Source organism: Schistocerca gregaria, chromosome 1, assembly GCF_023897955.1.
Source record: "Schistocerca gregaria isolate iqSchGreg1 chromosome 1, iqSchGreg1.2, whole genome shotgun sequence".
Taxonomy (NCBI): Eukaryota; Metazoa; Arthropoda; class Insecta; order Orthoptera; family Acrididae; genus Schistocerca; species Schistocerca gregaria.
The window spans coordinates 448,667,318-448,690,100 of NC_064920.1; the positions used below are offsets into that span (position 1 = coordinate 448,667,318).

General features: G+C 41.7%; 1 protein-coding gene across 3 annotated transcripts in view; it reads left to right on the top strand.

Annotated features, from left to right (window-relative positions):
- The first annotated feature begins 1,206 nt into the window (after nucleotides 1–1,206).
- Nucleotides 1,207–22,783, top strand: part of LOC126352187 (tudor domain-containing protein 7-like) — a 203,383-nt gene continuing 181,806 nt past the window's right edge. Inside the window, exons 1-2 of one of the 3 annotated variants that reach the window (XM_050002669.1) lie at nucleotides 1,207–1,959; nucleotides 4,141–4,233. In XM_050002669.1, coding sequence (XP_049858626.1) covers nucleotides 4,149–4,233 — 85 coding nt within the window. In that variant the 5' untranslated portion in view covers nucleotides 1,207–1,959; nucleotides 4,141–4,148. Of the gene's footprint in view, nucleotides 2,125–4,140; nucleotides 4,234–22,783 lie in introns of all 3 variants that reach the window. The other 2 variants (XM_050002668.1, XM_050002667.1) reach the window with 2 other exon arrangements.

The window sequence follows — 22,783 nt, forward strand, 5'->3', positions numbered from 1 at the left end:
TCCAACGGACTCAAATCTGAGAAATATCATCAATAAATCCCAAATTCTGTAAGAACACTACAGAAGCTATAAACTGCTTATACTTTCAATTTTACATTATAACTCAATACTGCTTATCCTTTAGGAGGAATCCAAACACTAAATTCATGTTTGTCGTTAATATACCCAACGTAGTCTCCAAAAACCGCCTTGATATTACACTTTAAACTGAGATATTTGTTTATTTGAACAGAGCAGAGCCTTTGCTGAAAACTATAAGCTGATCAAATTTTCCCATTGGTCGACTGTAATCAGCTCATAAGGAGTTTACCTTGGAACTGAAGATCTTCCATTCCGATTTACGACGTTGACTTCTGTATTGTAAGCTCCTGCAGACAATCTTTTCTTAATTCCTGCAGCTTGAACAATTGTTCTACTTTCATGTTCAGCCACAATATTTTGCTGATGGGTGGAGGGTGGAGGAATCAGTAATCCTGCTCCCCTGTCTACGAGAAACTACTTGACTTTCTTGTCATTAAATTCTTTGCCTCTGTCACATCTTAATTATTTAGCGCCATGTCTCTTGATATGAGATTCATTTTGAAATTGGTTAAAGGTATCAAATTTTTTTTGAGAATGAAAATTCGACAGAATTTATTGCAGTTGTTCCTAAAACTTACCCAATATCGAGCACCTGGAAAAGTTTCTTTACTGACTGGTCCAAATGGTACATTGATTAATTCGCCAGCAGCTGTACAGCAGTTTACTTGTTCTTTCAGTGGTATTCCATGCATCTTTTCTAATTCACAACCCTCGTAAAATTCGGCACTGCTATATTGTCTATTGATGTCAAATTTCTTCAAGACTTCCTTCATGTGTTGACATTTTTTATGACCAACTGCTTCGAGGTACACTTGCAGTGTTTCAGAGCATGTTTGATTTCTCCTTTCCGGTCCGGCAGCACCCATATTCAACGCATATAGCTTGTTTCCCATACAGCCTGTCTCAACAATGTTGCCATTGGCTTATCTGCCGAAACCAAACACTTTTGTAGTCAAACGTTACATTGTAGCAGTTACACGCAGCTGCTCTGGCTCAGAACAAATGTGCACTAGCATCAGGCACATATGAAATGAGTAAACTCAAACTCTGGTTTTGCGGTGTAATTGGGTCCCAGAGATCTTTAAATTTATCGTATACTTTCCAGGCGTAGGTAAGATTCGACTGTTTAGTATTCTTTCAGATAATGTCGTGTCTTCGTGTATCGTTAATTCATCATTTAGATGTGCAAATAACTTTCGCAGATTAGCTACATGTGTGCTAATAACTTCTGTTTCGTCGCTTTAGACCTGAAAAAAGATATAGATTTACACTTTTAAGCGTGCCTCTGCGTTGAAATCGTGCACGCAGTTTGTTCGTTGTTTCTTTAGAAAATCTTAAGCATGGCATTCCACGTAATAATAGCTTCCACTGAATCTTCAAAAAAAAAAAATCCTTCTGTTAGCGAGCTGACTGAGTATAATGCCAGACGCAAAATAAATAAATAAATTCAAATGAATCATAATGTAAATTGCAACCAGGAGGAGCCACGACACTATATCCTGATTTATAGCTAAGGAAGATATCGTAATTTTAACGGAGCGGTAGCCACTGAACTTAACTAAAGAAATAAATTAACAACTAAATGTTTAACTGTCAAATGCGTCTTTCTAATATAAATACAACAATCTCGATCTGAGAACATATACGAAAGGAGAAGAACAAATGTTACTTTGCTATGTGTATACATTTAATTTGTGATGGCTTAAAAGTTTTTACACTATTTAGAAGCTAGCTAATCACATAAATTAAAAATAATGTACATCTATGCAGTCGATATATTAATCCATAGATCTACTAACAGCCCGGGAGACTGCGCCGAAAAAGATCTGTGCGTGCGGGGAGCGGGGGAAATACGTGGTCTTGTTGTCAAATAATAATGTAAGTTTTGACATCGTTATTTGTTGTAGTAAGAGCATGACAGTAGATTTCCGGAATGTCTAGTTCTGATGTCCTAGAAGCTGGTGTTCAGAAGACACTGTAAGAGAAAGTTGGTCACTCACATTGCATTCCTTCACGTCAACCTAGTGTAATAGATAACAGAGGGTGAGCAAGGAATTGTCATTTGCGGAAGTGCACGTTTTAGGATACTTTAATGATCTTATTGACTCGTAGCTACCTTTATGATTAAGTTTGCGCTTTCATATAATGCAGACAGATGTGAAACCGACGCAGCTTCTGTTTGTGCGCCATAACGATGCTGTTTTGCATTACTGTGTGACTGCGCAATTGACAGCTGTTAAATATTGTTAGGATGCCCTGTTGACTCTAAGGAGTACTGCATTCTAACATAAATTTTGTGGTGGGGTACTGCGATAAATGCAATTTCAGTGCCTAAAACAAATCGTGTAGATTGTATTGTGTTGTCTGAAGTAAATATAATGCCTTGCGTCTTTAGAGTTAATGAAAAACGAATAATAGATACATAGCGTGGACGTTTAATAATTTGAATAGACCCTTTGAAGTGATCGGAAAATGCCAAAGCAGGACATGGTTAAAAATTGTGCATCAGAATACGTGCGTTGCTGCGTCATTCATTGATGTAGAGGGGAATATAGTTATTGGAGAGGAAAATTTACAATGTGTTGGGGACAAAATTTTTGAAAACTGATACTAGATAACTGGTTTATACATACTACAGCCGCTATAGTTGTACTGTTGTTTGATTGAAGCCTTCACTATAACAGGTTTTGAGGGACTCGGCCATATCTGCTGCACATGGCTCATCAAATTGGATACCCAAATGTGCCTGTGCAATGAGCGCATTGCAACTATAACTGCTGCAAGTCTCCTTTGTCCTGCAAGTGACAGTGAGAAGCATGGAGTGAAAGGACCAACCAGTTGAATGTTTATGTAATGCTGTCAATTGAAGGGACCGCACAGGTAACGTGTAACAAATAGCCTATGGAACACCAATGCCACCAGCATTACTTGTAGGCCTACAGAGTGCCAGTTCCATTGGGATTGACACTCCAATGGCATTGGTGCTCAGTGTGAGTGCTATGTGTCATCTGCGTGTTGCTTCTGCTGACGGTGCTACATAAACATTTGATCCTTTTACTCCACGCACTCTTGCCATCACTTTTATAACAAGGGCGACTTAATGACAAGAGTTCAAAGGTGCTTGTTGTGTGGGCACTTCCTGATATTGAAACTGATGAGCAATGTACAGCAGATGTGTTGCCTTGCATGTTAGTTTTGACATGGAAGCTTCGACCTAGTATCTGTAGGTACACCTGAAAATTGAGCTGAGTCCCTTGAACCTGGTATTGTAAATACTTGTCAGTAAGTAATTAAACAGCTATAGCATATGTTTAATGATGAACATTACATGTAACAGTTGTGGATATGTGGAGTAAAACTGGCGAAGCAGTCCACACTACTAAAGAAATATGGCTACAGTTATGTGTTTTTAGTCAGTTATGGGAGTGACTGAAAGGAGGTATTGGCAAGTGAGGCACCCCTCTCTCTCCTCTGCAGTCCGGCAGTCACAAATGTTTTGTGTAGTCTTACTGGCATTTAGGAGTTACAGTGAAGACAAACTGAACAATGAAATTGACTATCTTTCATTCACTGTTCCTGAAGTCACTTGAAACAGTGTTGTGTTATGTGCAAAATCGTTAAATGTTATCCTGTTAACCAACACAGGCATCCCTTTGCAAGCAAATTACTGAGGATAATGTGGTTTTTGTACATATTTCAGTAACAAATTCATAAGTAATTGAATATTTCATTAATTATAATTAAGGAGAAGTAATGCGGATTGGTAATTTCTTACAAGCTGTAGATTTCCATTTGAAAAACATTCCCTATTCCTAAATTATTTCAACAGATGTAGCAAACTATTCAACGAGAAAACAAATTTTGATTTATGCTTATATTTATATAATGTACTGACAGTTTTAACCAGATTTAAAGGATATAATTCCAGTTGTAATATCAGTATCTTTTCCTGCTTTTCATGTAAAGAAATCAGTATTAACTTCCAAAATATTATAACAACTGCTTCTGTATGTAATTTACATTTGTATTTATATTCCATAAATTTCTTTTTTCATACAGCAGCCATCATGGTTGATCGGCGTAGTGTTGTGGAGAACCTCCGCGCTTGCCTCCTTTCCATAAAAGGAGGCATATCAGTGAAGGCTTTAGACCGTAAGTACAATTAATGTTTGAGGATCCAATAGAAATTATTACACTCCAGTGGAGATAGTTTAAACGGAATAAGTAAACAATGTAACACTGCACCTGTAGACCAGTGATGTCATTAACATGGTGGAGATTCACATCTCAAGAAATGTGCAATGGATATCAGTAACAACACAAAAACAATACCAAAACAAAAATTGATGATCTCATTGGATGTACAAGGGGAATAATGGATTTTGTTTGGGAAGGTTCTTGTTACAAATATTTTCAGGCACATTAAAAACTTGAAAATGCCAGACCGCAGTGGAGTTTTCATCAGGGAAATAAATATAAGTATGGAAAGTACAATATGCAAAGAAAAAGATTGTTTCAACACATTAGCCAGCAATGATAACTTGAAACAAGATTGTCACCTTTAACCTAACAGAAATTGGGCTATGCTGCAGTTCAGTTTATCACCTAAAACCCACTTAAAAAAATCTTGTATGGGTCTAGTACATTACACAACAACAAAATTGTTCACATCACTGGATCACCACTGGACCCATATGTAGTAAATAACCTGAGATGAGCAATCACACTGAACTGCTAAAAAAAGAAGTAAAAAAAATAGGTACTGGAAATTGCACTTAATAGGCATAGCTCAAACTAAGTGAACAACTACTACTAACCACAAATTGAAGATACAATTGTTATTGAAAAAGTAACTTGACCACAAAGGTTATAGAGCAGAGGTAGCCAACCTTTTTTTTATATATACAACCAACTTTTGTATCTTTTTTAGTACAAAAAATTTTAAATCACCCTCTGCTTCCACAGTAAAGGTGATTTGTGAAGTAGGAAAGTACTTACCTTTATAAAGCAGAGTTAGGCAAGTTAAAATGTACAGTGTGTTTCCATAGAATTTAACAGGACATAGAGGATGCTTCACTGAACAATTTGAAGGAGGGAACCTGGGGACGGAGAAGCCTGAACAATTTGAAGGAGGGAGCCTGGGGACGGAGAAGCCAGCTTAAGGAGATAATAAGAATAAAATCTCATTACTGTGTATTTTTCTATTTACATTAGTTACAGTTAATTGCAAATACAATCATTTACACAATGAATGTACTATTTGCACTGTATCTTACAAAATGTACTGAAACTGATGGTCATCGACTTCGATGACGTTGTCAAACAAGATTCTGATGCATCCTGAAAAATACCTCTGGTGTGTTTTGAATCACATCACAGACATTTACAATTCTGGCAACTAATTGCATCTTCATGTCCACTAGGGTCTCATGCACAAATGACTGTAGATACCACCATGGGAAATATTCAAGGGGATTGAGGTCAGGTGACCTCACAGGCCATGGAACAGGACGTCACCTTCCAACCCAGTGACCAGAAAATTCAGCTTTGAGACGGTTGCGGTCATCAACACTGAAGTGAGGCGGTGCACCATGATGATGTATCCACATCCTCTCACAAGCAGCCAAGGGTACATTCTCCAACAACTCTTTGCAGGAACCTCAAGTGCAGGTGCCATTAAGACACTCAGGTAGCAGATATGATCCATTGAGATTGTAGCCTACGATGCCAGGCCAGATATTTACAGCAAATCATACTTGGTGTGACTCTACTACAGCGTGAGGATTTTCATCACCCCACACATAGCTGTTCCTGCTGTTTGAAACACCATTACAATCAGACGAGGCCTCGACAGCATATTTGAAGGAAATCTGGTTGATCAATTGTTCGTTGAAGCAACCACTGACACAATGCGACCCTTTGTGAAAGTCTGTCACAAGTATCATGTGGACTTGTGAGTGGTAGTGGCGTAATTGTTGTTTGTGGGGTACTAGCCACATACTAGTATCTGCAGCGTACATTTCACATGCAATATGACGAGTACTTGTAGTGGGGTCCACTGCAACGCGTTCCAGCACCACCTCTTCATAATCGGGTGTGCAAGTGATCCTCATGTTGCCAGTCCCCTCATGTCTTCTTTCCAACAAACCAGTCTGCTGCATTTATTGACCAAGAGAAATAAACACTCATTGTGCCGGATGGTGCCTATAAGGAAATTGTTTCCTGTACAGCCTTTCAGCAGCAAGAGCTTTGCAGTGTACTTTCACATGCACAAGATGCATGCAGACCATACTGGTATTGCTCCATTGTATTGTACTGTACGTCTCTGTATAGCACTGAGTGATGAATGGATCTATCATTGATTCATAGCATTTTCTGTTATGGGACAATGTAAATAGGATACAACAGAACCATGTTATGGACAAGTAAACAAAACCTGCATCATGAATTCCTAGTAATTAGGCTTGCCCTTGTTATTTCTACATAGGAAATAAACAGCACAGTACATGTAAACTTGTACACATGTTAGTTGTAAATAAGCTGTAAATAGTAATGCGAGACAGAACTGTAGGTAAGTTTAGTTCCATATTTCCTTAAGCTGGTTCTCCGACCCCAGGTTCCTTACCTCATATTGTTCAGTGGAGTATTCTCTATGTCCTGCTACATTTTTGCATGCACTTACAGAAACAGTCTATGTATTAATAATTACTTACCACATACTTTACATCAAAATTTCATGAAAACCTAATGACAGTTTTTTAAAACCCCTACAACCCGCTACAAAGCTGGAACACCCAGTAGTGGATGTTAGGGACCAGCTTGACTACCACTAGTCTACAGGAATATTCAGTACTAGTTATCAACTTCGACCAGTGACATAATGTTAATGGCTTATGTCACATTATGTTTTGGTGCATGTTTTCACAGTTTCCTTGTTATATGGGGGGGGGGGGGGGGGAATCATGCTGAGAGGCTGACGAGTACTTGTAGTGGGGTCCACTGCAACGCGTTCCTGTATCAGGCCACATAATACTTCCACCGACACTGGCTTTTCAGTTGTTTCACCTGCTCCGACTCGCTATGCCCTTCAGAGCCTCTGTGTGCTGTACACAATCCATCCCTTAGTGCAACGAGTCCAAGGAAGCTTCTACTCACTTACTCTTGAGGGAGCTGTTGTGATGTTTGTGAGTTCCTGGACACATCAGTCTGACAGGAAATGAGGCTGCCGATGCTGCAGACCCCCTACCTTGACTTGATAGCTCTTCCATTCCTTCTGACAATCTTTGTGTTGCCATCGGTCAGCAGGTTGTGTCACTTTGGCTTCACTGCTGGTCTTCTCTTCATGGGAAGAAGCTTTTTACTTTTTATTTGTCATAGCAATGGCGAAGGACAATCAATCCTTAGTTCGGAACCTCTGCTGTCTTTACGGTATATTTTATGGAACTTTCTCCAAGAAAAAGTCCTTGGTCTTAGCTCCTATTCCTCCCATCGATTGGGCTTAAAGTGTGGTTGTTTTTAACTCCTTTCTTGTGATAGTGTTCTAAGATTTGGATATGGGTGCATATGATCTTAGTTGTTTCTGTGCCCAGAAACAAAGCAAAACAATTATGGGTCAAAGCAAGCTACAGTGGAATCTGCAGAAACATCTCAGGTGACGTCTACGCAACATATGACATCACACTTCAAAGACTATACCAAATGCTCGTATTCTCTAAAATTGGTAAAGTTATATGGTACTTTTTCATTTTAAGTTATGTGGTATTTATTCATATTGTATTATGAACTGAAGAACATTGTTTATTGCATGTTTACCACGTGTGTTTGAGACATGACATTTGCAATGCTGAGATTGATTTTATTCAATGTAAAACATTTAAGGTTCTGTATCAAGTGTCCCAGTGATGATCGATGTTCCCAGCTTTGACTATCTTCATTTTTGTTGAAAGTTGTGCAGTGAATGCACCTAATGGATTTCTGCCAAGCTTCAGCTCCACCTGTAACTTTTATTGTGGGTACTAGAACTGATTTCATAAAAGCCACTTTCTTTGGAAAAGTGAAAAAAAATTGTCAAGTTCAACAAGCCATTGTTCCTGATCTATTAGATCTTGGATACTGCAAATTGCAATCCTGATAGAATTTTTTCCACAGAATACAAAAATAACACAAATGAAGACCAGAAAGCAATGCCCATGACACAATGTCTCTTCAGACTTGCTGAAAAATTTGGATATGACAAATTTTACCATATATTAAGAAAGAATAGGCAGTGAGTGAATGCAAACATCAGTACATGACAGTAAATTGTTGGTCTGCCTGTTGGAAAATAAGCTTCTAAAGTCATTGAATGTATCAAATTGTGCCTCTCTTGAACAACTTGCTATTAAAATGGATTGCTCTGATTTTATAATTGTTAATGCCACTTAAGGAGTATGTCTTTAAATCTGATCGAAACCACTTATTTTGGTGTCTTGTGAGAGAAGGGACAAATTTTGATGTGGATAAAAAGACATTAATCCTTGTGTGGTAGGTGTATCACTGCCAACCTTTTTAAATTCTGGTGTTGTGCGCACTGAGTATGTACCTTAAAATAGAGCATGTTTTAAACAGTGTAACATACTCTAAACACCTACCCTTTTTTCATAACTGTGAAATTCTGGTTACGTCATATGTGTAGATGTTTGTCAACTTCCTAATTTCTTGAAATATTTTAGATTGTTGTTATCAAAATTCATAAGGTTCCCGATCCTGAACATTGCATTGTAGTCAGATTTGTGTAAAATTAATTAGTTCAGGAGATGTGTTTTGAACATTTAATGTGTTCACACTAGGCAACAATCTGGAAGTCAAAATGCAATCTTCAGGACGGAACCATCTGGCCAGTATTCCTGCCTGTCGTCAGAGGCGACTAAAAGAAGTGCCTCACATTTTGGCCTTTATGTGATGGTCCCCTGTAGGGATTGACATCCATTTTTCAAAATTTTTCCTAAGAGCAAGCCAGTTGGGGAAGGGGACATGGTGCATCGTGATCATGGGCTGAGACCTATTGCATCCTTCGTCGACGTGGATCTGCACTTCTGCTTATTCTCCAACTGTTTGGCGAGGTCACCCTCCTGGGTGCATATTTTTCCATCAACTGTTCAGTATCATTTTCTATGCTTGCCATAATAATGGACATGGTTACTTGGTTGCACATGATATCCAGCACAGTAGCCAGTCCATTGTGTTGGGGTCGCCATGTACCCTGTTGGTTGTAGCCCCCTGACCACACAGGGATTGCTCTGCTGATGCCTGCACCGTTAACTCTCCATGTATGCCACGGAGTAGATGCCTGTCACCCTGGGGCACTGGGACTCCTGGCAATGGCTATCCTGCCAGGTGACCTTTGCTGCGGCTTGATGGCACTCGTGGGGAGGGCCCCTGGTCGGAGTGGATGACATCAGGGCAGATGACATGCGATGAAGCGTGGTACATCATCTCTTGCTGGTGGTTAAACACAAGCAGTCTCTAAGCGTTCACGGGCTCATGGGAGGAACCTCAGGCTAGGGATGGCAGTGGCTCTTATTCACACAGGTACCTTGTATGTTCGAGAGCTGATGGGGAATCTTTCATGACGATGAAGCCTCAGTTTTTTGTTGAGCATTTAGAGGACAAGATGCGAGAGGTGGAAGGCTTGTCCAAAATGCGGACAGGGTCAGTCTTGATAGAAACATCATCCTCTGCACAGTCACGGGCTTTACTCACTTGTGACAAGCTGGGGGGTGGTTTCCGTTACCATCAAGCCCCATAAGAGCTTAAATATGGTCCAGGATCTTATATTCCACAGGGACCTACTTTTGCAGTCTAACGATGACCTGCACGCCAACTTAGAGCGATGAGGCATTCATTTCGTCTGGCACATCATTTGGGATCCGAGGGGTAATCAGGTTGTGATGGGTGCCTTCATCTTGGCCTTTGAGGGTGACACATTGCCCGATGAGGTCAAGGTGATGGTCTACCGCTGTGATGTAAAGCCATATATCCCTCCCCCTATGCGATGCTTTAAGTGCTGGAAGTTAGGCAATATGTCTTCCTGCTGTACTTCCAGCGTCACATGTCGAGATTGTGGACATTCATCACATCCCAATACTCCATGTGCCCTGCATCCCATCTGTGTCAACTGTGGAGAGCATCATTCCCCTTGTTTGCTAGACTGCAAGATTTTACAACGCGAAAGGAAAATCATGGATTACAGGACCCCGGACGGACTGACCTACACCAAGGCTAAGAGAAAATATGAGTGTCTACAACTTGTGACTAAGACCCCCTCTGATGCGAGCGCTATGAGAACAGTTGTAGCCCCATATGTTCCCACAAATTCCAGTTGGCTCTCAGAGCTGGAAGACTGCTTCTGCCCCCTTGATGGTAGGGAGCACTTCCCTCCCTGTTGTTCCCACACCACCTGTCTCAGAGCGACAAGCGACATCTCCTCGTTATCTTCAACCAGATCTTGTGCAATGGCGTTTTTCCGTCACAGTGGTGGGAGAGCACCATCATTATGGTGCTCAAAACCGGTAAACACCTGCTGGATGTCGATAGCTATCAGCCCATCAGCAACACCAACATTCTTTGTAAGCTGCTGGAACATATGGTGTGTTGGCGGTTGGGTTGGATCCTGGAGTCACGTGCCCTACTGGCTCCATGTCAGGGCAGCTTCTGCCAGGGTCGCTCTACAACTGGTAATTTGTGTCCCTCAAGTCTGCCATCCGAACAGCCTTTTCCAGATGCCATCCCCTGGTTGGCATCTTGTTTGATTTACGAAAAGCGTATGACATGACCTGGTGACATCATATTCTTGCCACATTATACGAGTGGGGTCTCAGAGGCCTGCTCCCGATTTTTATCCAAAATTTCCTGTTGCTTCTTACTTTCTGTGTCCAAGTTGGTTCCTCCCATAGTTCACACCATACACAGGAAAATGGGGTCTTGCAGGGCTCTGTATTGAGTGTATCTCTATTTTTAGTGGTCATTAACTGTCTAGCAGCAACTGTAGGGCTGTCTGTCTCATCTTCTCTGTATGCAGATGACTTCTGCATTTCTTACTGCTCCTGGGTGTTGCCGAGCGGTGCCTACAGGAAGCCATCCACAAGGTGCAGTCATGGGCCCTAGCCCATGGCTTCCAGTTTTCAACCACAATGTCGTCTGTCATGCACTTTTGTTGGCGTCATACCGTTCATCCGGAACCAGAACGTTACCTTAATGACAATCCACTCACGGTAGTGGAGACATATCGATTCTTAGGACTGGTTTTTGAAGCCCGATTGATTTAGCTTCGTCATCTTTATCAGCTGAAGTGGAATTGCTGGCAGCACCACAATGCCCTTTGGTGCCTGAGCGACACCAACTGGGGTGCAGATTGCCCTACACTGCTGCAACTCTACAGAGCCCTTGTTCAATCCCACTTTGATTATAGGAGTCTGGTTTATGGTTCGGTGGCGCCCTCAGTATTGCATTTACTCGACCCAGTGCACCACTGGGGTGGTCACCTAGTGACAGGAACTTTTAGGACGAGTCTGGTGACCAACGTCCTGGTGGAGGTCCGAGTCCTTCCATTGCAGGTTAGGTGTGCACAACTTTTGGCCAGTTACATGGCACATATTCGTATTCTCCTGCATATCCGAATTACCATCTCCTTTCCCCAACCATGGCGGTTCATCCCCCACATCGGTGGCCCAGGTCAGGGCTAATGATTGCGGTTCGCGTGGGATTCCTTGAGTCTCAACTGGAGTTCTTTCCCTTACCACCTATATTTGAGGTAGGTTCATGTATAACTCTGTGGTGTACACCTAGGCCATGGCTGCGCCTGGACCGTTCACGTGCCCCTAAGGACTCATTTACCCTGCGACTCTCTGCTGTCACTTCTATCGATTCTCGACATGTACCCGGGCCATGAAGTGGTTTACACTGATGGCTTGATGGGTGAAGGTCACGTTGGCTTTGCCTATGTTCATGGCGGATATAGAGAACAACACTCCTTGCCCGATGGCTGCAGTGTTCCCACTGCAGAGTTGGCAGTTATATTTCGTGCTCTTCAGCACATCCGCTCATGCCCAGGTGAGTCATTACTCCTGTGTACTGACTCCTTGAGCAGTGTAAAAGCTATCGACCAGTGCCACCCTCATCATCCTGTGGTAGCAACCATCCAGGAATCCATCTATGCCCTGGAATGGTCCAGTCGTTCAGTAGTGTTTGTCTGGACCCCAGGTCACGTTGGAATCCCAGGAAATGAACTTGCTGACACGCTGGCCAAACAGGCTACAAGGAAATTGCTTCTGGAAATGGGCATCTCTGAACCTGGCCTGTGTTCTGACTTATCCCACAGGGTTTTTCAGCTTTGGGAGATGGCATGGCATAACAGTATGAACAACAAAATGCATGTTATTAAGGAGACTACAAATGTGTGGAAGTCTTCCATGCGGGCCTCTCACAGGGAGTCAGTTGTCCTTTGCCAGCTCTGCATTGCCACACTTGGGCGATCCACAGTTATCTCCTGTACCGTGAAGACCCGCCTCAGTGTAGATGCAGCACCTGGTTGACAGTGGCCCATCTCCTGGTGCACTGTCCCAGTTTGACTTCCCAATGATGGACTCTTGGGTTACCGCATTCGTTGCCACTAATTATATCTGACAACGCCTCATTGGCTGATTTAGTTTTATGTTTTATTCATGAGGGTGGGTTTTATCATTCAGTCTAAGTTTTAGTGCATGTCCTTTTTCCCACTGTGTCCTCCACCCTAGTGCTTTTAGGCTGGAGGTTATAATGTGTTACAGAGTGGCTGGCTTCTCCTTTTTACTCTCATGGTCAGCCAGCCATCATCATTTGCTTTGTTGTATTACTCTCTTCATCCTGTTTCACGCATTTCTGTGGTTTTCTGTCTCCCTTTTGTCCTTTTACATGTTTGTTGCCTTTCATCGCTCTTGTGATTTTTCCTTCCATTCCATTTTGTGTTGTCAGTATCGTTTGTTTTATTGTCACAGTTGTGGCATTGTTTTGTTTGGAACAAGGGACTGATGACCTTGTAGTTTAGTTTCTTCCCCCCTCTTTTAATCCAATCAACAACCCTTCCACTCTAATGCTTTTGGGCTGGATGTTTTAAGTTGTCTCAGAGTCGCTGGCTTTTCCTTTTTATTCTTGTGGTTGCCCAGCCACGGTCATCTGCTCTCTTGCTTTTATCCCTTCTACCTGTTTCGTGCTTCTCTCTGTGGTATTCTTTTGCTGTTTTGTCCATAGTGGTGTTGGTTGTCCTTCTGCCGTTCTTCTGGTTCTTCCATTCTCCTGTTATTGTGCTGTACCTCTCCTTTCTTTTCTTCTTTCCCTTGCATAACTGTTTTACTGGGAACAAGGGGCCAATGACCTTGCAGTTTGGTCCCTTCCTCCCCTCTTTAAACCAACCAACTTCTTAAGAAGTCACAAAAGTTGGTTGAGTATGATATCATTGTTGAGTTGCATAACTTCCTTCACTCCAGCAAAGGTGTGGTAACCTGCCATGTCATTATAGACGTAGACGCTGCTGAACTCAAGAATGGGCACCACAGGGGATAATAGATGTGGAGAAAAGGACACTTAAGAACAAAGGAGAAATAGAGAAGACTGCCACCTTCATTGTAACCTTCAGTTCTCTGACGCTACCTGAACACCATGGCAGGTTTCCTCCGACTCGGATTAAGGCTCTATGTACTTAACCCTATACGCTGCTTTAAATGCCAGTGTTTTGGCCATACACCGCTGAGTTGCAGAGGTGAAGAGATAGGGGGAAATGTGGAAAGGCAGCCCATGGAGTTGGGACTGACTGTTTGTCTCCAGCATTCTGCATTAACTGCTCTGGAAAGCACCCAGTCTGGAGCCAACACTGCCCTGTTTTTGCAGAGAAATGCAAAATTCAGGAAATCAAAGTGACCAAGCGGATCCCCTATGCACAAGCCAAAAAGGACTCCCAGGCAATGAAACCCTCTGTCTTTTTCCCTTCTTATGCTTCCTTGATGCAGAAACACGTTCCTAAGGTAGATGCTTTGATGCAGATGACACCCAGTGTACTACTACCCACCACCAGCACCTGTACTCGCACCTGCATGTGCCAAATTATAGTTAAAGACCTAACAATCCACGCGGCTATGACAGAAGACACCTTTAATGATTTTACAGTGTGCAATCTGAAGGCACTTCAAAAGAAGATTGCTTCTCAATGCCCACTTTCTTCAAAGAAAAGTGCCTGTTGCTGTCTCTTTTCCTTCCTGGGAAAGGGAGTGGAGAAAGGATTGCAGTATTCGGGTCAAAAGCTGACCCAGGTGCCATCAGATGTCATTCTGGCGCAGCCGACAGACGGTGGGATTTTAATGCCTCATCATCAGACCAAGTCGGCCCCTCCACCCGCCTCACTCTACTAGCTCCGAACCACCCCGATGCAAGGACAAGGGTAAATAAATGTCATGCTGATGAAATGCTCCCATATTCCAAGGTAATATAAATGGATAAGGGACTCACCTGGACTGGAGGAATTGACACCCCTTCTAGGGACAGACCCTTTTGCCTCTGTCTTCAATAGACTCATTTGAAAGAGACTGGCACACTTGTCCTTGGAGGCTATCCCCTTTACAGGAATGACAATCCTACTGGTGACAGGGTACAAGGTGGGGTTGTGGTGTTCAGTGACACTTTTCACTCTTCATTTATTCTCTTAACAACAACACTACAACCGGTTGCTGTTCGGAAAGAGGCCCATGTTGACATAATGGTGTGCTCCGTGTACCTACCAGTCCATGAGCCTCTTGATAGTGGGGTCCTCACTCATCTTCTTGATGAACTACCCCATCCGTTTCTCCTTTTATGAGACTTCAGTCCACATAATGCACTATTGGGTTCTAACACTACTTGCCCCAAGGGTCTGGTAATTGAGGATCTGCTACGTACGGCAGATCTCATACTGCTTAACATGGGTCAAAATACATACGGGTTTATCTACAGCCATATATCTCTCCTCCTGCTCACCTGCTCCTGTAGACATTGCTCAGTGGGCAGTGGATGATGACCTTCATGGTAGTGACCATTTCCCTATCTGGATCTGTGTACCTAATGCAGCAGATCCCAAAAGAAAGCCACTGAGACTGTTGTTCAGAAAGGCTAACTGGATTCTTTACAGGCAGTTAGCTGTCTTTGAGTAGTGTGGCTGCATCCAGGACTGGGTGGATCACATTACGGTTGTGATTCACCATGCCACCGATGTGTTCATCCCAAAGTCAGCGGGAATGCCTAGGAGGTGCTCTATCCCTTGGTCGTTTTGCAATCATGTGCAGAGTCAGTCAATGCCCTACTGATTAGCATCTTGCAAACATTCTGATTAGCATCTTGCAAACATTCAAAAGGTGCATGCACAGGTGAGGAGAATAATTTAGGAGAGTAAGCAGAGGTCTTTTTAGGGGTTCTTGAACTCCGTCAATTGGTCCACATCTGCAAGTGAAGTATGGGAAGCCATCAGGAGGATCTCAAGACAGAACTCTTGACCGCCAGTAGCAGCTGTACAAATACAAGGGTCTCTCATGACATCGCCGAGGGACATAGCTCAGACAGTGGCTGAATCATATAAATCCATTACGGCTGATTCTAGCCAGGTTCCCACTTTCTGTCACTACTGGGAGACACAAGGGGGAATACAGCCAGCCTTTCTCTCCATGGGAGCAGGATTCTGCATTATCAGTAGCTTGTGATACGGCCCCTGGAAATGACCTAATAACTTACAGCATGTTGCAGCAGTCATACAGAGGATCAAAGGAGGTCCTCTTTCAGCTCTTCAATAAAATTTGCATGACGGGCAACTTTCCCAGCTCTTATAGAGAATCTATTTTATTCGCAATTTTAAAACCGGGGAAGGATTGGACAGACCGCAATAGTTACCATAGTATTAGCCTGATAAGCAGTGTAGGAAAGACACTGGAGCATATGGTCAGTCGGTGCATAGTGAGGGTTCTCAAAACTAGGTCCCTACTCAGTCACGCCCAGTGTGGGTTCAGGAGGCATCGCTCCACACTCAATAACCTGACCCTGCTCGAAGCAGTAATTCATCAAGATTTCCTTCATAAGCAACATCTTATTGGCGTTTTCTTCGATTTGGAAAAGGACTATGATACTACTTGGTATAACATTTTGTCGCATCTCCATAAGTGGGGATTCTATGGATGTGTGCCAACCTTCATATGGTCCTTTCTCTCAGAAAGATACTGTAGATATAAGGTTTGGAATGTCCTGTCTGACCATTTTATGCAGGTGAGTGGTGTTCCTCAAGGGAATGTTTTATGTGTCATGGCTTTCGCCAATTCAATTAACAGTATTATGTCCGTTGTGTGACATCGAGTACTATGTTCTTTGTTTGGGAATGACTTCTCCATCTTCTGTGCTTCCTCCAGCCTCACCACGGTTACTCAGCAATTGCAACTGATGATCCGGTGGTTGGAGGAATGGTCTTGCACCACAGATTTTAAATTCTCTTTGAAGAAAACAGTTTGTGTTGATTTTAATCATTCCTGCCACCTGTTTAATGTACCCATTTTACAACTGGGTGTCACCACTCTTGCCTTTAAGGGAAAGTTGAAGTATCTGTGTCTTACTTTTGATGGGAAGTTAACATGGTTGCCACACCTTAAAGAACTGAAACTGAGATGTCTCAAGGCCTCTTAAACATCCTTAAATGTGTCAGTCATAGGTCTTGGGGAGCCAACAGGGCATGTCTGCTCGAACTTCATAAGGCCTTTGTGCAACCTCCAGCTTGAATACAGATGCCAGATTTATGGGTCAGCAAGGCCTTCATATCTTAAAATGCTGGATGCAATTTATCACGAGGGTATTAGGCTGTCAACAGGGGTCTATCACACGAGCCCTGTTGTTAGTTTGTGTACGGAGACTGGTGAGCCTCCTCTGTCTGTTCGATGTCTTTTTATTTGTCCATTTCTACATCACCAGCATCCAGCTATGTTGTTCAGCTGCCACTGGTATGGCTGTTTGCTCATCAGCCACAAGCAACATGGCCATTTGGGATCTGTGCAATGGAGAGCCTTGAGTTATTACAGGTGGGGGGCATTAAGGTCCAAAGCCAGAGGTGGAGAGTAGGACTACTATCAAGAACCTGATTGCTTTTAGAATTGACTGCTTACAGGAAGCAATGTAACCCAGACTATGTTTTTAAAATGGAGTTTAATGAGATTTTATGTCACCACCCATATTTTATTACTGTCTACACAGATGGCTCTAAGTAGGGAGATTTTTTCGGTTGTTCTGTCGTGTTACCTGACATTATCCTCATAATAGGTCTCCCACAACAGTTTTCAGTTTATTACACAGAACTGTTTGCTATCTTGAGAGCAATAAAGCAGATGAGATGACGACATGACAAAAAATTTATCACCTGCTCTGATTCTGAACGTGCCCGTCCCGCTATTGGATAAATGTACACAATAGATCAGATATTGTAACAGGTGCCGGATGCTCTCCTCCTCTTACAAAGGCAAAACAAGGAAATCATTCTTTGCTGGGTTCCAGGGCACATAGGAATTCAGGGAAATGAACTCGCTGATGTGGTGGCCAAGGAGGCTTGCTCCCTTCCTCCTCCTCCTCCTCCTCCTCCTCCTGCTCGCTGTTCAGTCCCTTTGTGAGCTGTCACTTTATTTGTGACCAGGAAGGCCATATGTTGATGTGTGTCTCAGTACCTGGAAGTGAGGAATAATAAACTATGTTCCATAAAGACTTCACTGTGACCATGGATTAGCTTCTTCTGCTTGTGATGATGTGAAGAAGTGGCCCTTACTCGGCTTAGAGTGGGACATTGCCCATTGACACATGGATTCCTCTTACATCATGAGGAGCCCCTAGTATGTCAGAGATGCAGGACATGGCTGTCAGTACAACATATTTAAACTGAGTGTGTTTTATATGATGAGCTGAGGGTTGAATGGGGTCTCCCACAGGATCTTCCCTCTATTTTAAGTAGAATAAGGCAAGTGTTGATCATGTCTTAAGATTTTATGTGGTGTCTGGAATTCTTCCCAAAGTACTGGGTGTGAGATCTTAATGTGTCACAGAGTGGCTGGGTCACGTATTATTCAGCCATGGTTGCCTGTTCCTTTTTTAACCCTTTAACTGCTCTGGTCGTGTTAATGCACGTGCATTTGTACCTGTCCCTGTGCGCTCTGAATGTGTTTACGCGCGCCACCAGTCTAGAGTACCAGGTAGAAGGACTGGTGGCATGCGTAAACACGTTCAGAGCAGTTAAAGGGTTAACATCTTTTACAGCTATTTTATGAATGATTTTACTAAGTGATTTCACTGTGTCTCGTTGGGATTTTAAAGCGAGCTATTCTGAAGCTCACCTTCTTGGGGTTGCTTTATGATTCTTGTAGTGGGATGAAACATAATTTTCTAGTTTATTGATCTTTCTCCATAGATTTTCCCAAGTTTCTTTGGTATATCATTAATGCAAGAGAGCTCATGTCCTTGCTGTTTAGCACCATCTGTCATAAATCACCACCACCATTCAAATTCCAGATTACCTATAATTAACCAAAATTTTGTTACCTGGCACGAAGGGGTGCTACTATAAATAGCATGAGAGAAGAACTGAAATGACACTTGGGCAGTGTTCTTGTTTGAGTATTGTGTGAAGTTTACAATTACTATGATAGATTATGAACATTCTAGAACTATGGAGAAAAATGCAGACAGCTTCTCTTAGTACCTATAGGGATGTGTTACAAAGAATTGCCAAGAAGTTGTATCTGGTGTCAACAAAGCGTATATTATGGATGAATAAATTATCAGAATCATTAACTAACTAATTCTAGTGTTTTTTTCAGTAACGCCAAAAGTGTAAACAGGTCCTTACCTGAAGTGCCACAAGTGATTTTATTTTGGAAGTTCAGCTCAGTGCTAGCAGAGCTTGAGTGAAAGGACATGTTAAGGAATGAATGTGTTCCAGCCTGCTGTGCCTACAGTCACACATTACTTTGCCACTTCAGAAATAATTCATAAAAGTTTGAAAATCCGATTTCTTGACCAGTTTTTGTTTCAATAAGCAACACATGTTTCATTGATTTTTTTCTGTAGCAAATGTTTTTATTATGTATTTTCCTCTGTCTGCTTGAATGCAAATAATTATTTTGCCTGGGCAAATTGGACAAAATTCGTTATTGTATACACCAGGTTGCTATCTTGGGACATGGCCACTATTCTTACAGATGTGTACCGTAAGTAGCTGCAGCCCTGGGCGTATATTAGCACTACTGCAAGAGATCGTGCGTAAATAACAGACATTATCACAACTCGCCATGCTTTTTCCGGCCATGTCCCTCGCAGTCTTCACAGCATCGTGTGACGCCATCATTGCTGATGTGTGGTATGTAGATTGGAATAAACTGTGCTGCAGTTGCAGGCACCACTTTCATACATGAAATCATGTGCCCTTTAAATGCTATGCTAGTATCCAGTATCCATCTGTTGGTGGGTATTTAGGCTGTTGCACGACCAATCTGCAGCCAATTTATGCTCTGCTGTACAGGGACATATCAAATGGAGATGACTTTGCCAGCACTGTGAGCACCTGCCATTCAATACTCGCTGGCTTCTATCAGCTACCCTTGAGTGCCACGCTGTGCTGGACCTGCATCTCAGCCAACTGCAAGTTCAGTGCTATGTGGGACTTTTATCTCAACTGTCTGTGAGCCCAAGGCATCTTTGGAATATGTTTCTAATTGTCTGCGAGCACCCGGTCTGCCCACTGCTGAGTGTGGCTTTCATCAACCTTATCATTGAGAACACTTTCTAGGCAAATGTCAAGGATGGACTTCTCCATTTGTATTCAAGTACTGTGGATATTTGTCCCCAGAAATTGTGTATTAAGTTACATTTTTTAGTTAATGGACAAACAGGTGTTATTGTTGTTGTTGCATGTCACACGTCTGGGCCATAGTTTCAGAAAACCTATCTGTGGAGTTTTCCTTGTGGGTTAAAAAGCTTCTGTGCGCGAGGGGCAGTTTTTGTTAAGCAGTCATTTCTAAACAAGTTAAGTGCATACATTTTTGTATTGTATTGGACTGTTGGCCAAAAAGAGTAAAACATTGTATTTGTAAAAGACTCTTACCAGTGAAAGAGTAGTACTTCATGATGAATGTAAATTGGAGCTTCTTCACAGAAGCATAAACCAGCTGTTCTTCTTTTGAAGAGAATGCTTTTGAAGCTGCAAGGTTTTTATTAGTCTTCTGTCACCTTCATATTACAAATTCAATGCTGACACAGCTATAAAAACTTCTAAGTCACTTAATGCAGGGCAGTAACGTGTGTGGGATTATGAACATATTGTTTAGTATAATCCAGTGGAAAGTGACTCCATAAGGCATCAAAGCTTCACACCCATTTTGTAAAAGAAATGGGAACAGTTATTTTATTGATCACTAAATTAACAAACAGTATTTAAATGTATTTATAAAAATCCCATAATTAAGCTTAATATTTTACTGAAATGACACTAAAATGATAGTAGATGTCTCTGATAAGCTTAAATTTCATATTCATCGGCAGAGTCAATTTTGGAGATCTGGTGTTAGATACATTTGCACAACCATATGAATTAGATATTGCGGACAATATAGCCTAGCCATGTTGCTAGGCAACATTGATGGCTACATGAATTGTAGCACCTGTTTGGCAACATTGTGAGCCACTGTAGCTCACCAGTGTTTGCATCAATACTTTTATGTGCTAGAAGTGTTTACACAGGCCATACTATGGCCATGAAATGGATGATAGTTGGTGGAAGTGAGTATGAATCATGCAATTGCATTCCACGACGACAAAAAATTTAACAAGGAAAGGAGAAATCAGGGTTTTGGATGCTCTCTTCTTTAAGTAAGTGAACTGCTTCTGAAACTCACGAATTGATGCTGGATAATGTACATTTTCTGGAATGGTGAAAAACAATTTGAAATATATCATTTAAATACAGTTTGTTTGGTGTTTGTATGTCTGGAATTTATGACTGTTGTGTAAATACTGATCCCTGGAATATTCAATCTTTGTCTAAATAACTGCACTCTCACTCCAAGAGATCAATTCTGTTCCGGCTGCACATTGGTGTCAGTAGTAAACGTACTTTCAATTCTAACTATTGTTCTTCGTTGTCAGCTGTGCCTTCAGAGTTGGATTTGAGTGCGGTTTCAAAGTGACATTGTTTGGTGCAGATACCAGGTAACTTCAAGACATCTACATCATCATGGCTCTAATCAAACACTGCAAGAGCTGTCACCTATACGGACAGGAAGTGGAATACAAGCAGTACTTCATCCCATGGTCTGTATGTTCAGGAGATCAGTGGATGCTAAGCCAGTAGTAAGTCAGTTGCGCATCAAGTATCCACTGGTGTTTTTCAGAGATGCTGTTCAGGACCCAGCAAAATGATTCATCAAATACAACAGGTGGTATGACAAGATATGCTTAGCAAATATGTACTTTTACTTGGACAGCTAAGCCCAACAAATAGAAGCTCAATAAGTGGGACAAATTTCAGGCTAGATTAAAGAAAACATTAGGTGACAGTCAACAGCATGTCAGTTTAGCTGAAGAGTGGTTGAAGAATAGGGCCCAAAGTCAAGGCAAAATGAATGTTTTGGCCCTTGGCAACATTGCAAATCCGAATATGACAGAAGCCATCAAAGTCGGACATTTGATGAAAGGAGTCGCAGAAGATGTAGACGATATCACAACAATAGAGTAATTGATCAGCTGGTGACAGTGCATTGAGTAATATGATAGACCAGAGTTATGGGATCTCCAGATATCCGTCTTTGATATACCGTGTAGCAATAGCTTTTACTATATCTTTATGTAGTAGGGATAACATTTTCACCTGTATTTACAGGTTTTAGTTTTATTTGCAATAGATTTCACTGTTAAATTTCGCTATCTTCATAGTGATTGCTTTACCATACCAGATAGAGGGTACAGAAAATTGATATCTTCTATGCTGAACCTTCATTCTTGCTTAAGGTGGGAGTGGCAGTAGCACATACAAAATGGTGGTGTCACACTATAAGAAGGAAATAAAATTCATCACAGCAGACATAATTTTTTTCACCACCGGTGAGAGAGTGGAGTTTTGCAAGGTCTATGTTTGCGGAATCTATGTTGGTTTTTATAAAAGTTTTTGTTTTCAAAAAACATCACAAAGCACGAGCATGAAACATGTTCCATAAGTTTACAACAGATTGACATAATTGATATATGCCTGCAATTATGTGTGTCTGTCCTGTGATCCTTTTAGAAAACCAGAATGGCCTGCATATTTTTCCTTTTTTGCATAATCTCTGTAGAACCTCATAGAAATCTCATCCAGTCCAGTTGCTTTTCCACAGTTGAGCAGTTTTAGTTGATTTTATATTCTGTGAATGTTTACTTCAGTATATGTGATTTCGGAATTGGTGCGATAATTGAATTTTGGAACTGTATCACGATCTTCCACAGCGAAATGATTTTGGAAGAATGCTGTATTTCAGTCATCTGTTTTGGCAAATGTGTGGACACTGAATGAATAGTGACTGACTTAACATAAGACAAAATCTTCTTGGGAGTTTGACAGATCATTTGGCAAAATTTTTAATTTCGGATTTGTTGAATGCTCCTTGCATTACACTTC